This window comes from Vulpes lagopus, chromosome 2 (assembly GCF_018345385.1).
Source record: "Vulpes lagopus strain Blue_001 chromosome 2, ASM1834538v1, whole genome shotgun sequence".
NCBI classification, from domain to species: domain Eukaryota; kingdom Metazoa; phylum Chordata; class Mammalia; order Carnivora; family Canidae; genus Vulpes; species Vulpes lagopus.
The window spans coordinates 43936295-43957961 of record NC_054825.1 but is presented as its reverse complement, the minus strand read 5'-3'; the positions used below and the strand labels follow the sequence as shown (position 1 = coordinate 43957961).

At 48.1% G+C, this 21667-nt stretch overlaps 1 protein-coding gene across 6 annotated transcripts in view; it reads right to left on the bottom strand.

The window, feature by feature from the left end:
* Positions 1 to 368: 368 nt before the first annotated feature.
* The window catches only part of EDC3 (enhancer of mRNA decapping 3), a 48347-nt gene continuing 27048 nt past the window's right edge, over positions 369 to 21667 (bottom strand). For 5 of the 6 annotated variants that reach the window (XM_041742908.1, XM_041742910.1, XM_041742911.1 and 2 more), the window contains exons 6-8: positions 8288 to 8441; positions 5182 to 5399; positions 369 to 2768 (exon numbers count right to left, since the gene is read on the bottom strand). In XM_041742908.1, coding sequence (XP_041598842.1) covers positions 2416 to 2768; positions 5182 to 5399; positions 8288 to 8441 — 725 coding nt within the window. In that variant the 3' untranslated portion in view covers positions 369 to 2415. The remainder of the gene's footprint in view (positions 2769 to 5181; positions 5400 to 8287; positions 8442 to 21667) is intronic. The other variant, XM_041742912.1, reaches the window with a different exon arrangement.

Genomic DNA, 21667 nt, shown 5'->3' with positions numbered 1-21667 from the left:
GGTACCAGTGTGTCCGTCTCCAGGCTCTTTGCCATCCTCACTCCCGGCCTTCTTAATAAAGTCTTTCTTAGCAGTTCAGCTTGTGGAGAGCTAAGTAAGTATGAACTGGGCTGCCCAGAGGAGCGGGGTGTCCCCCCACACACACACCCCAGGGAAGTGCCCTGAGGTGCTGGGCCCACTGGGACCTGGCTGGGCAGCAGCCAGTCTCCCCTCCTCCTGGCCCCGTCTCCAGCCAGCACTTCAGGGCATATCTGCCCAAGAGCCGTGGCTGACTGAAGGCTGGCGGACGAGGCCTGACCAGCTGGGCTCCTGGGCCCAGGCAGCAGCTCCAGGCCGCAGCCTGCACAGCAATTTACCAGAGCTCACGCCTCCGTCATTCAGCTTTATTTTAAGTGCTGGTTTTTGGTTCCCCAAGAGCTGCATGAGTGGTAGTCCTGACCACCTGGCTGGGGACTGGGGGGGACAGGATGGGACACCTCTGAAAAAAGCTGAAGGCAGAGGAACCATGCTGATCTTTAAGACCACCAGGAAAGGTCCAGGCTGGGGGCAGGAGGAGGCTCCAGAGCCTCCCGAAGGGAGAAGACAGGCCCAGGAACAAGCTCCCCGTGGCCCCTGACCAGGCCCTCGCTCCCAGGGCTGCTGCAACTTACCCACTGCAGCGCGCAGAGTCCGCTGGGCCAGGCTCCTCAGGCTCCTCTTCCACTGTACCCAGCGCGGGGAGGCTTACCAACAGGCAGGCACCCACAGTCTACTGGCTGCTTACTGAAAATGCCCGTAACCCAGCACTGCTCCTCAGACTGTGGCCCTGCCTCTACAGAGAGGGCTCCATCTTGGAGCTTCTTGGCCCTGAGAGTGAGCAGAGGTTCAGGGAGGATACACACAAGGCTCACAGTCTCTGGCTGCCTCCCACTGCTGGAGACAATTAACATTTGAGGAAGAATGGGAGGAAAAGAGGGACCAGCCCTCTGCCCTGCCTCATCTGCTCCTGGCTATGCTCCTATGAGAAGTGGGAAGTAGCCTGCAACAATCCATGGTACCAGGGCCTACCCTGTGTCCATATTCCTTGGCGAGCCCTCCCACTCACCCCCTTAACCAGAGTGAGTGGGCAGAAAGCAGAAGCCTGAAGCCCTGAAAATGGCTTTAGAGCATGAGCTTTTTGCAAGGGCCCCTGGCAGGTACTCTAGGGTATGGCTTGTGTTCTGAAACCAGCCTCCAAGGCCTAATCACATGAGGTCCAAGGGCTTTCCTGCCTTAGGATCTGAGCAGCAGTGTGTTCCTATGGCTGAGACCCACCAGCTAGCTCATCTAGAACTAGCCTCATTTTGGCATCTTTGGGAGGGCGCTGGCCCCAAGCCTACTCATCTAGAGTGGACAATCATAAAGGGTTCAGAGCCTAGATGGGAGGGACTTGTTTCCTGCTCTGGGACAATAGCTGCAGAGGACCATTTCAGGGGGAAAATGGGAGAAGAAAGGGGGGTATATGTGCAGGCAAGGAGGTAGGGGCAAGGTAGTGGTGGCCTAAGACACAGAAGCACCAGGGAGCCTCTTCTGGCTCAGCACCAGGCTCCCCCAGGGACCTCCCCAATACTGAACATTAAAGCTGCACCCTGAGGGCTCTGGCCCCAGCTAGAGAGGGTATGGGGCTGGGGGGCACTGCTGGCAAGATGGGCACTGTGGTTCTACAGTAACATAACCTCATACTACATATGCAGAAAACAGAAAAACAGTATAAAATCCCAATACAGTAAAACCATCCTGATGCCACCCCCTTTCCTGCCTCTCAGCGTGATGGAGTGGAAAGGAAGACCCTTGAAAAAAATCCCAACATAAAACTTGCATCAGCTCAGGAGAAAGGGTCAAAAGCCTCCAAATCAGCCCCTAAATCAACTTGCGGCAGGACTCTGGGAAGGCCGCCTCCAAGCCCTCGCCAGGAACGCAGTGTGAGTCTGCCCTCTAGCGGGCAGCTGCAGCACAACTAGTTTGACATGATCAGAAGGGGGGGTGCAGAAGCAGGGGACACGGAGCCAAAGCAAGTACAGGGCCCCAAATAGGACCCGCCCCACCCCGCAAGGTGCTTGCTCAGGCCCCAGTGACTGTAAACCTGAAACACAGTCCGTGAGTGAGCTGCCTAAGTCTGTAAACAAAGCCCCATCCAGCCACGCAGGGGGCCAAGGGTCGAGATGCCTAGAACCACTCAGCCTGCTGCCCACCCAGCACATCCACACACCTGCCCTGGCTACAGGCAGGTGACAGGTCATTTTTAAATATGATCTGTTCTCTCACAGAAGTAACAAATTCAAAAGCGAAAAAATTTAACAAGGTCCATGAAGCTTCACATCCTTAAGGCGTTCGTTGTCAAGTACAGTGTGTCCGGAGCAGCAGGGGACCGCTGGGTCTAATTCGCCCAGAGGCCCTCTAGGCCGAGTGCAATGGAATGACAAACTTGCAGCCAAAGGGGGAGTGGTAGCTGATGCCCACCTCCTGGAACACCTGCTGGGGGAGGCCGATGTCGCACAAGTAGATGCGGCCTGCACGCTCCCCCAGTGGCAGAGGCAGGCCCAGGGCCAGTGACCACTTGGCGTCGATGCCCTGTTCGCCTTCATGCACGGGAGGGTCTATGCTGAGCACTGGCGCCCGGTTCCGGTTGGCCCAGGCCACAGCTGCCTTGTACCAGGGCTGGTCCCGCAGGAAGGCATTCTCGGGGCAGTCCAGGCAGTTGATCACTAGATCCACAGGGCTAGTGGGCAGATCTGCGGGAGGAAAGAGCGCTATATGGGAATCGCTATAAGCAGAGAGCAGCCCAGGTGGGGCCTGGAACCCAGATGGCCCCAAGCGTGTCTTGTCCTGACACCACTCCAAGGACTTGCCACAGACTGGCTTTCTCAAGGCTGGGCCAGGCCCCTGGACCTCTGCGGCCCGGTTGGGCTAGGCACCAGAGACTAAGGGCATGTCAGCCCAGTGGACCATTGTCCTCACGGAGTCCCCAGGCTGAAGTAGCATCCTGCTGGCCATGCAGGCCATCTCCAAGAACAGCAGATGCACATCTAACTAACTCCCTGGTACACTATGAGCTCTGAGAATGGGGCGCTGACTGCCAAGTCAGCCCTCACAGGGAGCCCTGCCCAGAGCCCAGATGAAATGGGCTGACTGCCATTTGCTGGCTGGCCCAAGAACTGGAAGCAGGCCAGAACGCACATACTTACTCTACCTCGAGCTAGCCGCCTCACCGGACAGGAGCCAGCCCGGCTTTGCTGCACCCCGCCCCACCTCGTGAAAATGGGCTCTCCTTGCAGCCCACTCTGAGGGATAGGGAAGGAATGGACCACTTCTCCAGGCATTTAAAAAAGTTTATCTGCTCAAACCACACCTCTCAGGCGGCGTAAGAACAGATGTCTCAACAACTATGTAAGTCTTGACCAGCTTAAGAGGATAATGGAGAATAGGAGAAATCAGACCAACTCAAGATCAGCATCTTCAGACTTGGCTCCTGGAATTGAAATAGGAAGGCTTTTGGGTAGCCAGAGGAAGAACTGCCTATAACACAGTATCATGTTACAGATCTCAAGCTGCGGAACCCACGCCAGACCCCCTTCCTGGCTAAAGTAATGATATTTCTTAATTAGGGACTCATGGCTTCCTTACTTAGAGCACCATGAAGAAGGTGGCGGGGATGTCCCTGGGGGCCAGGAGGCTTTCAACAGTAAGGGAGGGTCTTACCTTCCACGTGCACACAGGAGGCTGGCTGGAAGGAGACAGAAGTTATGGCCCAGGGTCTGGCCTCAACCTGCCATCTGACCTCCAGCAAGGGCCTTCTTCATATTTCTTCTCTCTTCTCTTCCTGCCCTGCTCTCACTAAAAACCCATTCCAATCACTTTGTGGTCTCTACCCTCCCTTCCCCACCGGCCCTTGAAACTGCCCTGGTCCAGATTATCAGGGGCTTCCACACAGTTAGATCCAGTGGTCGATTCCCAGACTTCACCTAAGCCTAACCTAGGGTGGCTTGCTGGCAGAGCCGACCGCATCCTCTTCACTTGCCTTCAGGTATCCGGCTCTCCTGCTTTTCCTTCTCCCTCACTGACCACTCCTTCCCCATCTCCTGAGTTGCTCTCTCAACTCCCTGACTTCCTAACAAAGAACTGAGTCTCACAACTTCCCTACCCCTTCCTAGGAGATAGCCTACCCAGGCTCACTAGGGCTCATTCCCGCCTACACACCTGGTACTCAGACCAGACCCCTTCACCTACCTGTGGACTTCTCTGTATCAGGCAACAGTTACACCTGCTTATCCAACAGGTACCTCCGACTTTCTGCTCCTCCTCCCACAAATCTTCCCATTTCAGGATGGCACTTCCATCCTTCTGGTGACTCAGGCCGGATACCTTGGAGTATCATATAATCCTCCCGTGTCATATACCTTACAACAAGGCTGCAGCCTCTAGCTCCAAAACTTAGAAACTAACCCCGCTTCACCTCTTCTACCACTACCACTCTGTCTCAGTCCCCAGCATCTCCTCCCAGTTTATCACAATAGCCTCTCAACACTTCTCTTTGTAAACCTCTAGTCTCTTCTCAAACAGCAACCACATGATCACTGGGACCTGAGCTGGATTCTATCTTCCTTCTACTTATTCCTCCAGTGACCCACCATCTCAGCCACGGTAAAGTTCAAACCCTTAACAGTGATCTGCAGGCCCTATACAACTTGACCCTCAACGCCTAAGTTAGCTACTCCCTACCCAACCCTCCAACCCTTTCTAGCTCCCTTCCCTACTTTGTCTCCAAAACACCACCATCTGGCCTAATAGAAATGTTACTTATTTGTCTCTTTGTCTGCCCTAAGTAGAACGTACACTCCATGGAAGAATGGATTAAAAAAAAAAAATCTACTGCCACAACCTGTGTCAAGAATAGTGTCTGTTCTGTAATGTTTGTAAAATAAACAAATGAGCCCCCGGCTCTATATGACTGTGCTGGAGAGTGAGGACAGCGAAGGGATGGGAAGTAAGCAAGTCAACGCCCGAAGTATTTCCTTTGTGTACCAAGACTCCTAATAGGCAGAGTACGCTTTACATCTGTGGTAATGTTCCACTTGTTGTCACTGGGTGGCAGCACCAGACCATCAAATTCTGTGAGGAGGGAGGAGGCCAGAGGCCCCGGGCCAGCCCCAAGCAAGGGCTCACCTTTGAGGTTAGATACTTGTTGGCCTTGGGTCTTGCTGAAGAGAGACAGCTCGTTGGTGATGGACTCCAGCATCTTGACAAAGTTGGGCAGGAAGAGAATGACCTGGACATCATGGTTGGCCAGGTGCCTTCCACAGCTGATCCCCTGGGCCCCTTTCACATGGGGGCCACACAGCAGGGCCACCGTGGGCCTCTGGTGAACATTTTTGGGGTTTAACCTGGAACAGAAGGTAAATAAGCTTTATCAGCTGCAGATCTGTCTTGCACCCTAACCAGGCGAGTGCCTCTCAGGACCTGTTGCTCTCAGAGCTCTCCACAGTCCCAGGTCCCAGAGTGAAAATCCACCGCATTCCAAGACTACGGGTGGCATTCCCACGGTCCCATGCCCACGTCACTTCATCTGCTGGGTCCTTTCACTAGGCAGATCACCCATATCTTGTTCCGTAGAACACTGTTGCCAGAACACTGCTCTCTGGGATGCCCAGGGGGCTCAATGGTTGACCGTCTGCCTCTGGCTTAGGGCATGATCCTGAGGTCCTGGGATCGAGTCCCACATTGGGCACCCTGTGGGGAGCCTGCTTTTCCTTCTGCCTGTGTCTCTGCCTCCCTCTCTCCCTATATCTCATGAATAAACAAAAATTTTTAAACACTTTAATAATAATTTTTAAAAGAGAAGACTGCTTTCTGACTAGAAACACCTAACTGTTCTGTGGGACCTGTGAGGTCCAAACTGACTAGCAAAGAGACTTCTCCATCTCTACAGCCTTCTTTGCTCTTCTTCCCCAACATATTGCTCCACTGCAGTAAGGCTGGCCTCACTCTCTCCTGTATTATAAAGCTCTTTCTTGGGATCCCTGGGTGGCGCAGCGGTTTAGCGCCTGCCTTTGGCCCAGGGCGCGATCCTGGAGACCTGGGATCGAATCCCACGTCGGGGTCCTGGTGCATGGAACCTGCTTCTCCCTCTGCCTGTGTCTCTGTCTCTTTCTCTCTCTCTGTGTGACTATCATAAACAAATAAAAATTAAAAAAAAATATATATATATATAAAGCTCTTTCTTGCTTTTCCTCAAACTCTGTCCCCTGCCCAGAAAGCCCCTCACCTGTCAAACTCTGACCCACCTTTCCTTTGAAATCCAGCTCAAGGCTCACCTCTTCCAGGATCACTCAGCTCACCTCCTAAGAAACTCACAGCAAGTACCAAACGGGGCAGTTCTAAATCGTCCTCAATCAGTTACCAGACCAAGTTCTCTTTACTGAGCTGCCAGTAAGCAAAAGAAGGGCAACCCTAGATACTAATAGTACCTCTTCCACTCACAGGATGTTGTGTGGATCAATGCATTTAGAACGGGGCCGGTACATTAGAGCATTGGTCACAGAGAAGGCAGCAGGCTAGGGGTTTCCTGATCTACACTGGCAGTTCCCTTGGATCCCCACCTTCCTGATGAAGTCATTTCCAGCTCCTGCCATTCAAAGCCGAGCCACAAGTAAGGAGGTGTGGGGGATAACTCTGGAGCTGTTCCCAACTCCAGACCAGTACGGTCTATCTCCAGGACAGAAGGCGGCGGGGAAGATGGACAGCAAGAAACAGGCTTAGGTCCCTCCTTAGCAGTGACAGTCACTTACTAGTCTCCCAAAGAGGGGACAATGACAGATGCTATTCATGTCTGAGAGGAAGCCCCTGTGCTCCAAATAAATGTGGGGGAATTTAGCAATGTACCCTGCATATATACCAAAGCATTCATTTCAAACCCCCACTATGTTTGCATCTTAGGGAAATGTGATGAGCACTTCTTCCTTCAGATAGACATCGTTGAGCTGTAGTATCTGACTCACCCATGTCTGCTGCTAAAACAGACTCTTCCTCTCAGAACCCCCCCCCATCAGAGGACTCAAAGCAGACCCTGGTACCATACAGCCCACAGCAGGCGGCAGGGTCCAACCACTGGAAACAGACCTATCTGGATGGGAGACCTGGCTCTACCAAGTACCAGCAGAGTCAACGTGGGCAAGCCTTTCAGCTCTCTGCGCCTTAGCTGGCTCATCCTCAAACACCAGACTATTTACCTTCGAGGCTAAGTCATGAGGATCAAATTAAACACGGCTGTGAAAGCACAGTGAAAAACTGCATGGTACTGGACACACATGAAAAAGATTACTAGCTGTGGTGATCCTTCTCAAAGGCGCTGCAGGAGACAGCCCTTCTGAGAGGTCAGATGTGGCGAGAAAAGAGGCCCAAGGACAACCAGCCCCAAGAAGCTGGCTAGAGAGCAAAGTGACTCGGTGAGGATGTTCATATGCTGCCCCAACACTGCTGTTTCTGAAAGCCCTTTGGCAGCTCCCTACCGCGCAGCTATCGCAAAACCCTACTTCCCAGCCACACAGAATGACTCCGCAGATCCCTGCCACATCCACACTGTTCTGTTTGCCCTCGGCGTAGGCTCCTCCCCAGACCTGGACTTCTGGCCCTGCCAGCTTGTCTCTGTTGATTCCCCGCGCCCCCTGCAGGACTCAGCTTGAAGGCTACCACAGCTTCCCAGACAACCACGGCAATGTATTTTCTGGAGACCTCACAGCCTTCGAGATGGCAGGCTCAGTGTTTTATTCTCCTGTGTGTCCCCAACACAAGGATTGGCACAGGAGATCAGTAAATGACACAAATACAATTAAGCACTGCTCTTGACATAAGGGCCCAAAGGGCAGGTAGGAAGGCACCAAACTCCAGCTCTCCCACCCAGCTGTCAGGGTGGTTCTAGAAGTTCTCAGATATGGAACTCAGGGGCTGATCTGTATCCTAGCCCCTCCAAACGAAATACAAGTGTCAAAGGCTGAGTCTCTGAAGGTTCTTAAAAAGCAGGCCTCTGGTAGCCAGCAAGAGGTGTCAAAGCCAGCTGTTATTGGAAAGAAAGGGTCAAAGAGCAGCTTGCTGAGAGAAGAATGAGGATTTCCGGGAGGTGGGTAAGATGGGCAAACAAAACCTTCAGAGCTCCAGGAAAGGGACTTCACAGAGGGACTCACACTGTCTGAGGAACTCTGTGCAGCGCACTGGTGGTGCCTCAGCAGAGCAGAACCTCCCCACCCTCAGCCCTCACCAGTGTAGAGGCATTTACCTGTTGGGTCCTCCAAGCAGGGTCAGGGCCATCTGACTGGCACACACTCCTGTCATCTCCAGTCTCCGCTCCAGAGTCAACCCGTGCTTCTCAGCCACAGACAACAGCTTTTTATGCAGTTCGTAGGAAACACTTGGGACAACCAGGCCAGAGTCTGCAGTTCAAAAGGAGGTGAGCAGAGAAAGGGAAAGTGAGGACAGGAAACCAGAGCCACAAATCAGTGTACTCGATCCAGGATTCTGGGAAAGCCGAGACTCTAAGACTGGCCCTCCGCTGGCCCATCCTCCTGATTTGGGATGGAGGTGTAGTATGCAGCCCTCCAGAGTAGTAGATGGAGAAGTGAGTAACAACATGTGCATGTTACCAAAGAGTAGGTGTAAGCTTAAGCACTCTTAGCAGTTTATTATTTTTTAGACTTAATTTATTTGAGGGGTGCCTGAGTGGCTCAGCAGTTGAGGTTTGTCTTCGGATCAGGGCGTGATCCTGGGGTTCCAGGATCGAGTTCCACACAGGGCTCCTTGCATGGAGCCTGCTTCTCCCTCTGCCTATGTCTCTGCCTCTGTGTCTCTCCTAAATAAATAAATAAAAATCTTTAAAAAAAATTTTTTTTTATTTATTTGAGAGCAAGAGGGCAGGTGCAAGCGCCCAAGGTAGGGAGGCAGGGGGCAGAGCAGAGGGAGAGGGATGAGCAGACTCCTCACTGAGCCAGGAGCCACAGAGCTCAATCCCAAATCCCAGGTCCCCGAGATCATGACCTGAGCCAAAGTCAGAGGCTTAACCAGCTGAGCCACGCAGGCGCCCTTCCCTTAACAGTTTAGCTTTAGACCACAAAAGCCAAGTCTCTCAAGACCTACTTGGTTATTGCAGAGAAAAGGCTGGCACAGCATGTAACAGCAACCTGTGGGCCATTGCAGAAGAGAACATGCTTTTCCGAAAATGGGGGAAAATGCTGTTCCTGGCAGTGGGGCTGTCCTCATGGACTCCTCCTCCTTCCCCACAAATGGAAGGGATGCTAAGCCTCCCGACCCTCTGTTCCCCAGTGTTCAAGGTCTAGGCTGGATGATTTCCCCATTCCATTTGCTCCCCACTTCCTCTTCTTTCTCCTCTATTCTACTTAGTCCTTCCTATTTGCTTAAGAAATTCAATGAGTGGAATGCTAGGTGGCTCAGCAGTTGAGCATCAGGGCGTGATCCTGGAGTCCCGGGATTGAGTCCCACATCGGGCTCCCTACATGTAGCCTGCTTCTCCCTCTGCCTGTGTCTCTGCTTCTCTCTCTCTCTCTATCTCTCTCTGTTTCTCATGAATAAGTATAATCAAAAAAAAAAAAATTTCAATGAGCAATTTCTTTTCTCAAATAATTTGTCATTTTCTCCCCTTATTTGGGGTGAATATAACCTAATACTCAAATCTCAGGGAAAGAGTACATGGAAAGCAACCTACTCCAAAGAATCTTGAACATTTTATTTGCCATAAGGAAAGGAACTCTATAAAGGTTAGGGAGAATCAGTCATTGAAAGTACACCATAGAAAATACTTAGTTTTATAAGGCCAAAGTCTGCAGCAACTGGTACACTTGCAAGAGTCTTACATGCATCAATACCAACATATCAGATATCATCTCAGGGCCCAGAAAACCAGGACAGGAAATAAGTGCCAAAATAAGTAATTGTGATCTGTAATGTGCAGCTTGTCTTGACAACCAATGCCATCTTAACAAATACTAGAAGCCACTGGACTAGCTCCCCCAAGGGAGCAGACCTTTGCCAAAGAGCCCCATTTGGCCTCTCTGGCTGATAGACCAACACACACAAATCCCAATAGCAAGTCATCATGGAATCTCACATAATTTGCTTTGTCTGGCTGGATCAGATCCATTTTTAGATCCTGGGTCTTCATCTATACTAGACTATTAACTCCTCAAAGCAGGGAAATAAACTTCTTTGCCCCCATTTCAACTGGTCTCAGACACATTTAACAACAAAGGTGAGTTTTTATCAAGTACTCAAACACAGAATGATGCAAACCCAGTGCTATTTATGGTCTGGCCTAAGTCTAGTAGAACTTTTCATGAAGCTCATCATTACCATATTGGTTCCAAAGCCCTGTATAGAAAAACGTCTTCCTCCTTGATCATTTCAGGAATAATTTCTTGAAGTTCTATGAGATACCCAGTCCTGCCTACATCGATTCTTAAAACCACACAGTACCACTATGGTGGTACATTGGAAAAACAGGAATCCAAGCACAAAGACTGAACCTCAAGCACCAAGGTACATATATCCCTCTTAAAGGCAGGCAAAATAATAATTTAACGTAGCAAGGACAACAAAAGATGTCTACTCATCAAAATTAACACTATCCTGTTGGTTAACTGAATTCTCTACTTGCCTGAGTCCTATTCCTGCCTTGGCACAAACAGTGCCATTAGGAACACTGTCTCTTCTCTCACTCTTTCTGAAATGTCAGTCCTAGGTGCCAATGCTGGAGGCTGCAGCCTGACCTTGCGTGTCAGCAGCTGATTAAAAGAGCCATTTTTATAGCCTGCTCCAGACACGCACATATTATCAGAACTAATTAGGAATCGTTGATAGCAGTGTGAAAAGGTCAAATGAATTCTCAGGAGTCCTAAGCCACTAACAACCCTAAACCTGTCAGACACGTCATGCCTACTTCAAACACCCTCTTTACCTGCGAAGTCACGCAAGAGAGCGCTTTCCCTCAACCCTGTGCATTTCTTCACCCATTTCCCATTTATCTGCCTTCTGTTGAATCTGAAACAAATCGAGACTCACTAGTCCTGAGCATGCCACCCTACAAATCAAGCTTGCTTTCTGGACCTACATCTTGTACTGTGTGTACAGGCACCCCCTCTCACTTCCTGAGGGCTCTCTGAAGGCAGGTAAGTACTTTCTGCTACCTTTCTCCTCAGTCCTGGAGGGTACAAAATGCACAGTACAGGGAGAGGAGAGCTGACCCTGCAGCCTGGCTGGCTGGCGGCTACAGCTCATGCCCTCACTGGTGGTGGGAGCACTGTTGATGAACTGGCACACTTTGTAGCCTAGGGCAAGACGAAGCCAGGAATCCTTTCTGCTCAGGCTGCCAGTTACAGGGCCTAGGTTTCCAATGAACCTTGCATACTCAGTTTCTCTGAAAGGAATGTGCAGGCACCACAAAATGTTCCTTTTCAACATTTACACACAAAGGCCAACGAGGCCAACCTCGTCAGACTGGCTTATCAGAAACAGGCAGAGGGAATAAGATAAACTCCAAAGGAAGGGAACCAAGAACATAGCGTGTAAATTGCAAACAATAACACTGTCAAAGCCTGAACATGAGCCAAGCCTAATTATGTTTGGGCTGGAAGGTGGATCTTATTGTTCTGGAACGAAGGCAGTAAAATCAGTTGGTAGGGTTTCTCTCAGTATGTATTTTACAGCTGTCGGTAAAACAAGAAAGGGAGATATAATTACAGCCAGTTCGTGACAAGCAGAGCACATCTAAGGACCTGATTAACCTTAGGGTATCCCGGAAAACGGCTGACTCCTCTCCACACAGCTCACTCGGCAGCATGAGGCTAGAGCCACGCAACCTCACAGGCCAGCCACCCCGGTGCGTGCTGTGGCCTCCCCTCTTCAGGTCTTCCTCACTTCCACATGGCTCCTTCCAGTACATACGACTTACGGCCTCTGCCCCTCCTAGGGACATACTTACACATTCTCACACCCTTAAGCACCAAGTCCAAACCTTCTCTAGCAGCCTCTGCATGAACATCCCTCCTTGTCCTTCAAATCTCCCGGCCTTCTGGTTGTGTGACAAGGCTCCCACGACAAAGTTGTCAGTTCAGAGCTAAAACTCAATCTTCACGCTGACATGGCCCTTCAATTAGAAAGGCCGTGTACGTCCCATGTCTTATCAATGAGGAGCACAGCTCACTGAATGCTCAATGCCTCAGTGAGGGCATGGTGATTTCTCCAGAGCCGTCAATTCAGATTCCATTCTGTGGGGGTCACATAACCGTGGGGAGGCATCATACTGGTTCTTTTTCTTTTTTCAGTCTTTATTTTAATCACCTAGTGCTCATCAGGACAAGTGCCACTTCTTAATCCCCATCACCTATTTCACCCATTCCCTCCTCTTCCCCTCTGGTGACCTCTGGTTTATATTCTATAGATAAACACACTGGTTCTTCTTGGGAGTATAAACCAGTAAATTCATACCCACAGACCCACATTGTACAAGAGAGCCCCTGTAGATTTACATTAAAGCTACACAAAATGAAATTTGGTGTCAAGTGTACCTCTGAAAGAAGGATCTGTTACAAGAAGCCTAAAAACTCTTAAGGTGCTTTATTAGGGCCCACGAGGCCTCCCATGATCTTGCCCCTGTTTACTTCACCCCCTTTACCTTGGACTCCAACTCCCACCATGCTCCAAGGCACCTCAGCTGCTTTCTGGTTCCTAAACACACCTAGTCCCTTCTGGCCGGAGGAAGCACATCCCCTTTCCTGGGACTCACTCTCTTCTCTCTTCCAGTGCTCTACTGCACTCATGGCTGGTTCCTCATTCTTCGGGTCTCAGCTTAAATAACTCTCAGCCTCTGTTTATTTGCTGTTTATTTCCTTTACCGTACTGAACACATCACGTAAATGGCTGTTCTTTCTTTCTGGACCATCTACTTTGTCGGACTGTAAGCTCCATGAAGGCAATGACCATGTTCATCTTGCTCACTACTGTACCCTGCTCTTCATGGTCCCTTCAGTGTGAGCACAGGGTCTGGCTGGGGCTACATAAATATGTAACTAATGAACAAATGGGAAGGAGATCTATAAAAGCCTCAGCACTTTGCATTCTGCAACTCGGTAAGAGCCCAGCTGTAACCAAAGGTAAATGTGGGTGACATGTTTCTGACTCTCCCTACCCTTTCCTTCCCACCATTTACAACAAACTAGACCAAACTCTATCCACCCTGGACCTCATTCCTTCAGGTTAAAGCTCCACTGGAATAAGCTTTGGACTAAGGGGTAAAGGACCTCCTGAACAAGATGACTTATTAATTATGAAGAGAGAAGTATCTTTATGAAGAAGAAACCCAAATGCCAATACCTTGCCAAGTGATTAACTCGGCCCCAATGGTGAGACAAACCGACATTGTATTTTCTTACAATGTGATACCCTGAGAGAGACAGGGCCTCACCAAAATCTTGGAAAAAATGTTTAACATGAATCACATGGAACACGAATCCAAAGGAACAATCAGTCTATAAAACTGGGATGCCCGGGTGGCTCAGCGGTTGAGTGTCTGCCTTCGGCCGAGGCCATGACCCTGGGATCCCGGGATCCAGTCCCGTGTCTGGCTCCCTGCATGGAGCCTGCTTCTCCCTCTGCCTGTGTCTCTGCCTCTCTCTCTCTCTCTCTCTCTCTGTGGTCTCTCATGAATAAATAAAAATCATTAAAAAAAAAAAAAAAAACCTAAACTAAGGGGTATTTCTGCAAATCGAGTGGCCTAGACTCTTCATAAATGACAGTATCCTAACAGACACAACCACTGACTAAAGCTATAAAGGACACGACCGGGATAATCAAAAAGCTGTGGATATGGAGTATGCATTAGAGAATACTTCTGTGTTAACTCTAAGTTTCCTGAGAGCACTCTTACAACCTGGTTGCAGAGAGCAACATTCTACTGAAAGTACAGGGAAGTAGGTAGGGGTAATGTAACGAAATGTAACGAGAGCAACTAAATCTCAAGTGGTTTGGGTGTGTTCTTGTTTATATAAAGTAAATGTGGCAAAATGTTAAGAGGTGAATCTAAAGATTTTATTCATGAAAGACACAGAGAGAGGCAGAGACACAGGCAGAGGGAGAAGCAGGTGCCATGCAGGGAGCCCGACGCGGGACTGGGATCCCAGGACCCCAGAATGACAACCTGAGCCAAAGGCAGATGCTCAACTGCTGAGCCACTCCGGCGCCCCAAAAGATGAATCTAAATGAAGAGTGCATGGCGTTCATTATACTATTCTAGCAACTTAACGTGTGAAACTATATTTATTAAAAAGTTAGAGGGGGAGGGCCTGGGTGGCTCAGTTGGTTGAGCGTCTTCCTTCAGCTTAGATCATGATCTAAGTCATGATCTCATGGTCCTGGGATCCATCCCCGGGTCGGGCTCACTGCTCAATGGGGAATCTACTTCTCCATCCCTCCTGCCCCTCCCCACTGCTCCTGTCTCTCTCAAATAAAATCTTTAAAGGGAAAAAAAAAAAAAAAAAAAGAATGCTAAAATGTTTTTTTAAATAATTAGTTGGGAGAAAAGAGGAAGAGAGTAAAGATGATCAGTAAATCTTTTCAGAGTAGTAACACATCAAGCCAGTGGTGGAGTGGTGAGTGGCAGGAGACAGTAAATAAAAAGAATACATAAACAGACCCTGTTCCCAGTCTTACAATCTAGCTGAAAACAGAAAATAGATGTGCAAATACCAGAGAATACACACACTAAACTATTATCCTGAGCACAAGTGTAAAGTATTGATTTCAAACCAGGAGCTGCAGGCAGGAAGTGTCAAATTCTCAAACTGAACTCTGCCTTAAAAGACAGGCAGGACTGTAGTCAGAACAACAGGAGGGAGAGAGCACGCCAGGTTCCAGTGGGGAGGAACCAAGAACAAAGTTCCAAAACTGGAATCTGCGTGACACATGCAGATGCAAACTTCCCTGCCCGGAGCCCAGAGGCTGATACAAAGGCTGGCTTAGACTCAGAGTAGTGGGCAGGCCCAGACTTTTGAAGGCTCTAAAGGCCAAGTTGTTTTATGCAGGGAAAGGTAAGTGGCTAGAAAATGAACAGAAAGACTAAGCAGAACTGATATCAAGGGACAAAGGGAACTCGTGGAGTAGCACAAGAAACTGAAAAGTCATGAGCACTTCAATGGCAATTCTGAATGAATAAGAAGAGAACCTGAAGCCAGAATGAATACTGCAGATAAAGGAAAATTCCTTGCCAGGGCTGCTACAGAAGGAATCACTACATCTGCTATTGAATTAGAAAAAGGGCTGTAAGGGTGCAGCATCTGTTACCCCTCTAGTCGCTAGGGTTCATCTGGCTGGTCTGGCTGACTAGGCGAGTATCCCCTTCCTCCCTCACTGCTCTATGTGTGTTCCTCCTAAAGCAGTGCACTGGTCAAAGAGGATGACCTTCCCCAATGGAGGACCATTCTTCGGTCAAGGTAGCTGCGCTCCCCTACTAGAACCTCCAAACAAGCTCTCAAGGTCCAGTTGTAGGAGGACACAGGGTAGTCAAGCTTCCAAGGCTCTGGACACATCCAAATGAGGGGCTGCACATGGCATGAATTTTTATGAGAAGGAAAAGGTGAAGGTAGTTACAAAGTTTTATGCCAGATACCTTAAGAATAGTGACTGCAGTGAAAGAAACAGGAATGCAAAGGAAGCAAGAACATTGGGCAGGAGGAGAATATGACTCCTGAATATTAGTGTGTCAAATTTAAGGAAGATGGTGGATAGTGCATACAATGAAATCAAGCTCCATCCTCACTGGCTAGACACCTGTGGCTCTGGATGGTGGCAAGAGGATACATATTGGCAGAGTGATCATATTTAGAGACCAATTCATTCTCTAAAAAATAATATGATATGATATGATATGATATGGTATGGTATGGTATGGTATGATATAATATAATATAATATAATATAATATAATATAATATAATATAATATAAACAACTAGCAGCTTTAGCAAAAACTCAGGTGTCAGGGGAAGGGGGCACCTGGGTGGCTCACTTGGTTAAGTGTATGACTCTTGATTTTTGTCTCAGGTCATGATCTCAGGGTCATGAGATTAAGCCCTGCATCAGGCTCAGTGGTGCTGAGCAAGGAACCTGCTTATGATTCTTCTCCTTCCCTCTGCCCTTCCCCCTGCCCTTCAAGTGCTCTCTCTTAAAAAATTTTAAAACTCAAGTGTTGGGCTATAATGTGCCAAAGCCCCAGACCCTCCAGCTCTTAGTTTGAATTTAAATTCTTAAATTAAAACTCTGGCAACAAGTTGTCGTGAGACCTTGTCCCATGCAAAGACCTTGTCCCATGCAAAGGAAGCACAAATGTTCGATACTGGGAGACGAGTCTTTTTTTTTAAGTTTTTATTTATTTATTAATGAGAGACCCAGAGAGAGAGAGGCAGAGACACAGGCAGAGGGAGAAGGAGGCTCCACGCAAGGAGCCCGACATGGACTCGATCCCGGGACTCGAGGCTGGGGGACGAGTCTTAACAATACTGCCCTATAACTTCATGAGACTGCCGATGACTACAACCAAGCCCTTCAAGTCTATGACAAGTATCCACCATCTTATCCAGGCCCAGAAACTCTGAAGGACACAACATTAAGGGGACTGACTACTCTCTCAACTAGAGGATCTGCTTAGAACCTGAGGTTCCCAAAACCAACCAAGTCACTGCCAAGGAAGTCCACTTGCAGAGACACAATTTCAAAAACCAGTTTCATTAACTCTGTTCAGTGAGTAAGTCATAGTGGCATCTGCTACAGCACAAGTGTGTTAGTGCAGCATTCCAACCCAGAACATCTCCTAGAATCTACTTCCGGATATGTCCCTGTGGTTCTCAGGAGCACAACTGCTGAAGGAGGTCTCACTATACCCTTAGAGTAAAATTCTTCAATGGCCACTTCTAAACTCAAAGATTTATTTCTTCCGGAATTCCTGCTGAACATACATACAAACCCAAAACAGATTTCCTGATTATCTGTTCTTCAAGAGATAAGAACACTGCTGGTCTTGAAAACATTAGCATACCTCTTGGTGACAAGAAGCAAAAGAAGGCAGCCAGAGCTCAGAGACAGAAATGCAAGACTAGCTGTGGAAGACAACTGCCAGCCTCAAATATGAAGGTCAAGCTTGTCCTAAGAGCAAGACACATCCCCACTGAAGCTCAAAGATTTAGCTAGCCAAGGTGGGCAGTGTAAAGAGACAAGCCATAAAGCAACAGAACCAATGGTGGCTTCACCAGCAGCTCCCCTTCAGAGTAGGAACCAGAACTGCTTTTACCAAGAGAAATGGGCACGTGTAAGTGGTGCTGGACTCAAAGGGAACTCAGACCAGAGTGCCTCACTCAAACTTCGACTTTTGCAGTAAACAGTAACCCTACTTCAGGTCATCCTCCTCATACACTTGCTGCTCACCAAATCTCAGCAGGTAGATAGTAAGGAGGCACAGGAACATCCTTCAGGAAAAGCAGATAAGACAACTGCAGAGATTCAGTGTGTGCACCAATAGCACCCCACTGCCTCTCATCTGGGTTTCTACACACTCGAGGGCAGAAGGAGACTACACAGTGGAAAACAAACGGCACAAGTTAGTAAGAATTCTACCCAACAGGAAGAGTTCTTGAATAAATATGCCAAAGAAGAATTTATTAGCACTCAGGAAATGAATTCGAGACAGTTTAGTCTTTCCTGATTTGAAAGGTTTACCGGATTACTTAATGCCAACAAAATGGGGATAATAACAAAAATGGGGAGGATAGGGATCCCTGGGTGGCACAGCGGTTTAGCGCCTGCCTTTGGCCCAGGGTGTGATCCTGGAGACCTGGGATCGAATCCCAGGTCGGGCTCCCAGTGCATGGAGCCTGCTTCTCCCTCTGCCTATGTCTCTGCCTCTGTGTGTGTGTGTGTGTGTGTGCGTGTGATTATCATAAATAAATAAAAATTTTAAAAAAAATATTTTTAATGAGGAGAATGGTGTAATCTCATAATTGCACTCCATGAAAATTGTGACAAACATGTGAAGTGCTTAGAATGGTGCCCGTGACACAGTAAACATCCAATGAACTTTCAATACTATGACACTGATCATAATGCTGCTGCTTCTCCTGAGCCAGGCTCCCACCTCCAAACCTTGTACATACTTCTATTATTTGGTTACTTGATAACCTAATTAATCCGTAACATTTAATTACTCCATAAGGCCTCTGAGGTGACCAACAATACCCAGAGGATCTAGAATGGCACCTCTCACATAGTAGAAATTGTATAAATGTAGGTGCTTTGAAATAACCTTCCTGAGGCAGCCTTCACATTCATACTTGAAGTCAAATACCAACAATCATAAGTTGGGCGTTGTACTAGCTGCTTTTCCACATGATCTCATTTAATTGACAATTTTATCCCATTTTACAGAAAAGGAAAGGCTCAGCATCCCCCATTTGGCTACATAACTCCATTCTCTGACTCTACAGAAGCCTCCTCATTGAAGCTTTTAGTAACTCCCTGACCTCTCAGTGTGATAACTCTACTATCTGCTTTTTCTGAGCTCAGCCACAAAGCACCACAGGAGGGAAATCACATAACCACGCAGACTTGGCAAACTAACGACAGCTAGACACTCATTGCCATTCTTCCTGCCCCACAGGTGCAATGCCTTTGAAACCTCCCGCTCACTCAACCCTTTTTCACCTGCTTTCAGCCATCAAGTTCTGCTCTGTCACTTCTCTCACACCTTTGTCTTCCATCCCATTCAGTGGTCCAAACCTCTGGTACATTAGTTACATCATGAGCCTAACTAGTCTTCCTGGTTCTGCTCTCTCTCCTCTCACTCTACTCTGAAATCTATCATGAGACCAGTCTTCAAGACTGTAAGTCTTTCTAATGAGATCTGGGATCGCATCTCTTTCATTCTTCAGAATCCTTCAGTTGTTCCCTATGGCATAGGACAAGGATAGCATATGCACACAAGGCTCTGTGCTCTGTGATCCAAAGCTATTTTTAATTCCTGCTAGTTCCCCAACACTGTCTGCCCTGGCCAAACCTCCCACAGGGCCCTTTAGTCACACTATTCACCAGCACCTATCGGCCTACCCACATACTCCTCTTCCTCTCTGCCTGCTGAAATCCTGCCCATGCTTCAAGGCTTCTGTCCTGCTCCCTTTGTAAGGCTATTCCTGATCAGCCCACCTTTCAGAACCTCTCCTGCCTCTCAACATCCAGCACAACTAATGTCCACACTCACTGGACTCCAGGCAAATATGGTATCCTTCCATTTCCTAATAAATCTTAAAAAAAAAAAAAAAAAAAAAGATGTATTTGAGAGAGAGAGTGCACGTGTGCTGGAATGGGGACAGGGGACAGGGATCTCAAGCAGGCCCCACCCCCACTCCCACTGAGCATAGAGCTTGATCCCAAGACCCTGAGATCATGATCTGAGCCAAAATCAAGAGCTGGACACTTAATCGACTGAGCCACCTGAGTGCCCCTTCCTAATACATCTTAATAACAAATGCAAGGTCTTAAGAGTGACTTACACAAAATAAGCATAGTATTTAGATGAACAAAAGGTCTTCAGTATTTCTTTTAGAACAGTATGAATGTTGAGCAAATATTCTTCCATAAAGCCTTACCTCTCTCCTACCCAGTATTCTTTGAGGACCTCTCACAACTGAAGAGTGCTCACACACATCTCACACTTTACAGCCAAACTTAATACACAAGTATGTGACCACTAGATATCATTATTTAGCAGGCTAAGTCCACGCTAGAGAAATGTCTGACCACCCACAACTGCTGGGCACAGTAACACTGTCAAAGGACTCAAAAAGGCTTTCCAGAGAAAAAATCTGGGTTGAACAAAGAGCTAAATTTAGCTGCTTCCTTAATGTGTTTTTCCAATTGACAGACCTTTTATAATACTACCCCATCACATACATACACACAGCTGGTATTGTACTGCCAAGAGGAGTGTGGCAATTACAGAAAATGGCTTAGAAACTGTTGACACCACTCAGCACACAGTCAACGTGCTGGATACCAGCAGCAAGCTGTCAGAATCCTAAGACCCAAGCCATCACACCAATGGGTAGTAAACATGTCGTTGTTCTTTTGTACCCTGGAGATTAGTAGAAAATAAGGCATTTGGGAATCTAGGACATGCCAGAAGGCTAGCTGGGGAGCTATCCAAGCCACCCTCCACAACGACCGATCTAAGTTGATCTGCTTCTGCGGACTCTAAAGAGAAACGACTATAGTCTATTCCGCCATTACACGGCCCTTCTCCTCTGATACTATATCCTTCCTCCTCTTTAACTTAGCGACCTTCCGAAAAGAAAAGAAAATATAAGGTTTGTTAGAGTCTTTATCTCTCTGGGCCTCAATGTCCTCATCTGTAAAACAAGAAAATCATACTAAGTGATGAAGTAACCTAACGCTAACATTTGACAGTCTTATGTTGTTGTTTCTCCACATGTTCTAGATAGTTTGCCTTATTCTGACCATAACATCTGCATAGGAGATCCAAGTGGAAAAGTGCCCCCAGCCAGGTACCATCTGAGTAACAGTAGAAACCAACTTGTGCCTTGTTGATGGAACAGAGATAAAAACCACCTGTAGGAGAAGCTGCTCAACAAGGCAACGGTTTGTTTGCTCGCTATTTCCAGCATAGACCCTGCTTGGCAAAAGGGCTTCATTTCCACTCTTATCACTACTGAGGACAAAGAGAAAAACCAGATAGCATGAAGCTGTGGGGCCTTCTTAGCCCCTCACTGTCATGCCTCAGTGAAGTCCAACTGGTCAGCCACCATATCTGAGTTCCTGGCTGAGGACCAGCTCATATAGTTTGTTTTAGGTTTGTTAATGGCAATTCTGGAAAATAGTTTCATGTGAGAGCACAGAACTTTCTATTTGTCATTAAATTAAACACGGCATCTGGGTGGGCTCAGTGGTTGAGCGTCTGCCTCCAGCTCAGGGTGTGACCCTGGGATCCTGGGATAGAGTCCCACATTGCGTTCTCTGTGGGGAGCCTGCTTCTCCCTCTGCCTATGTCTCTGCCTCTCCCTGTGTCTCTCATGAATAAATAAATAGAATCTTTAAAAAAATAAAAATTAAAAAAATTAAAGAAAGTGTGAGTGAAAATCAAGTTGGGGAGGCTGACTGTGTAGTAGTAAAAAATTCTCACACTCCCCTTTGCCTACTTTAGCAATGTTTTCTCAGGCTCTTTTAGATCTGATAATCTTTCCTGAGTTTACTATTTTCTTCCTTTTAGCCACTTCATTCCAAGGCAGGCCATATCTCCCCAAGCTCAGGAATTTCAGGGAAAGGACCTGCTGCATGACCTGATCACCTCAGCTCAGTGAGCTACAGGTAGAGGCAGCTTATTTTGCTGTGGGCAGTGAAAGAAAAGCTACAGGTAGAGGCAGCTGAATGGCAAGAGCTGACTGTATTTTCAGACCTGCAGGATGATGGCTGCCTCTGAAAAGCTTCACACCTGGCAAATGAAATGAAGCCTGATTCTGAGCTAGGCTGTCTGCCCACACACAAGTGGTAAAAATCAAGAGTTCAGTAAGTCACACTGTCAGTACCACTTAGGGAAA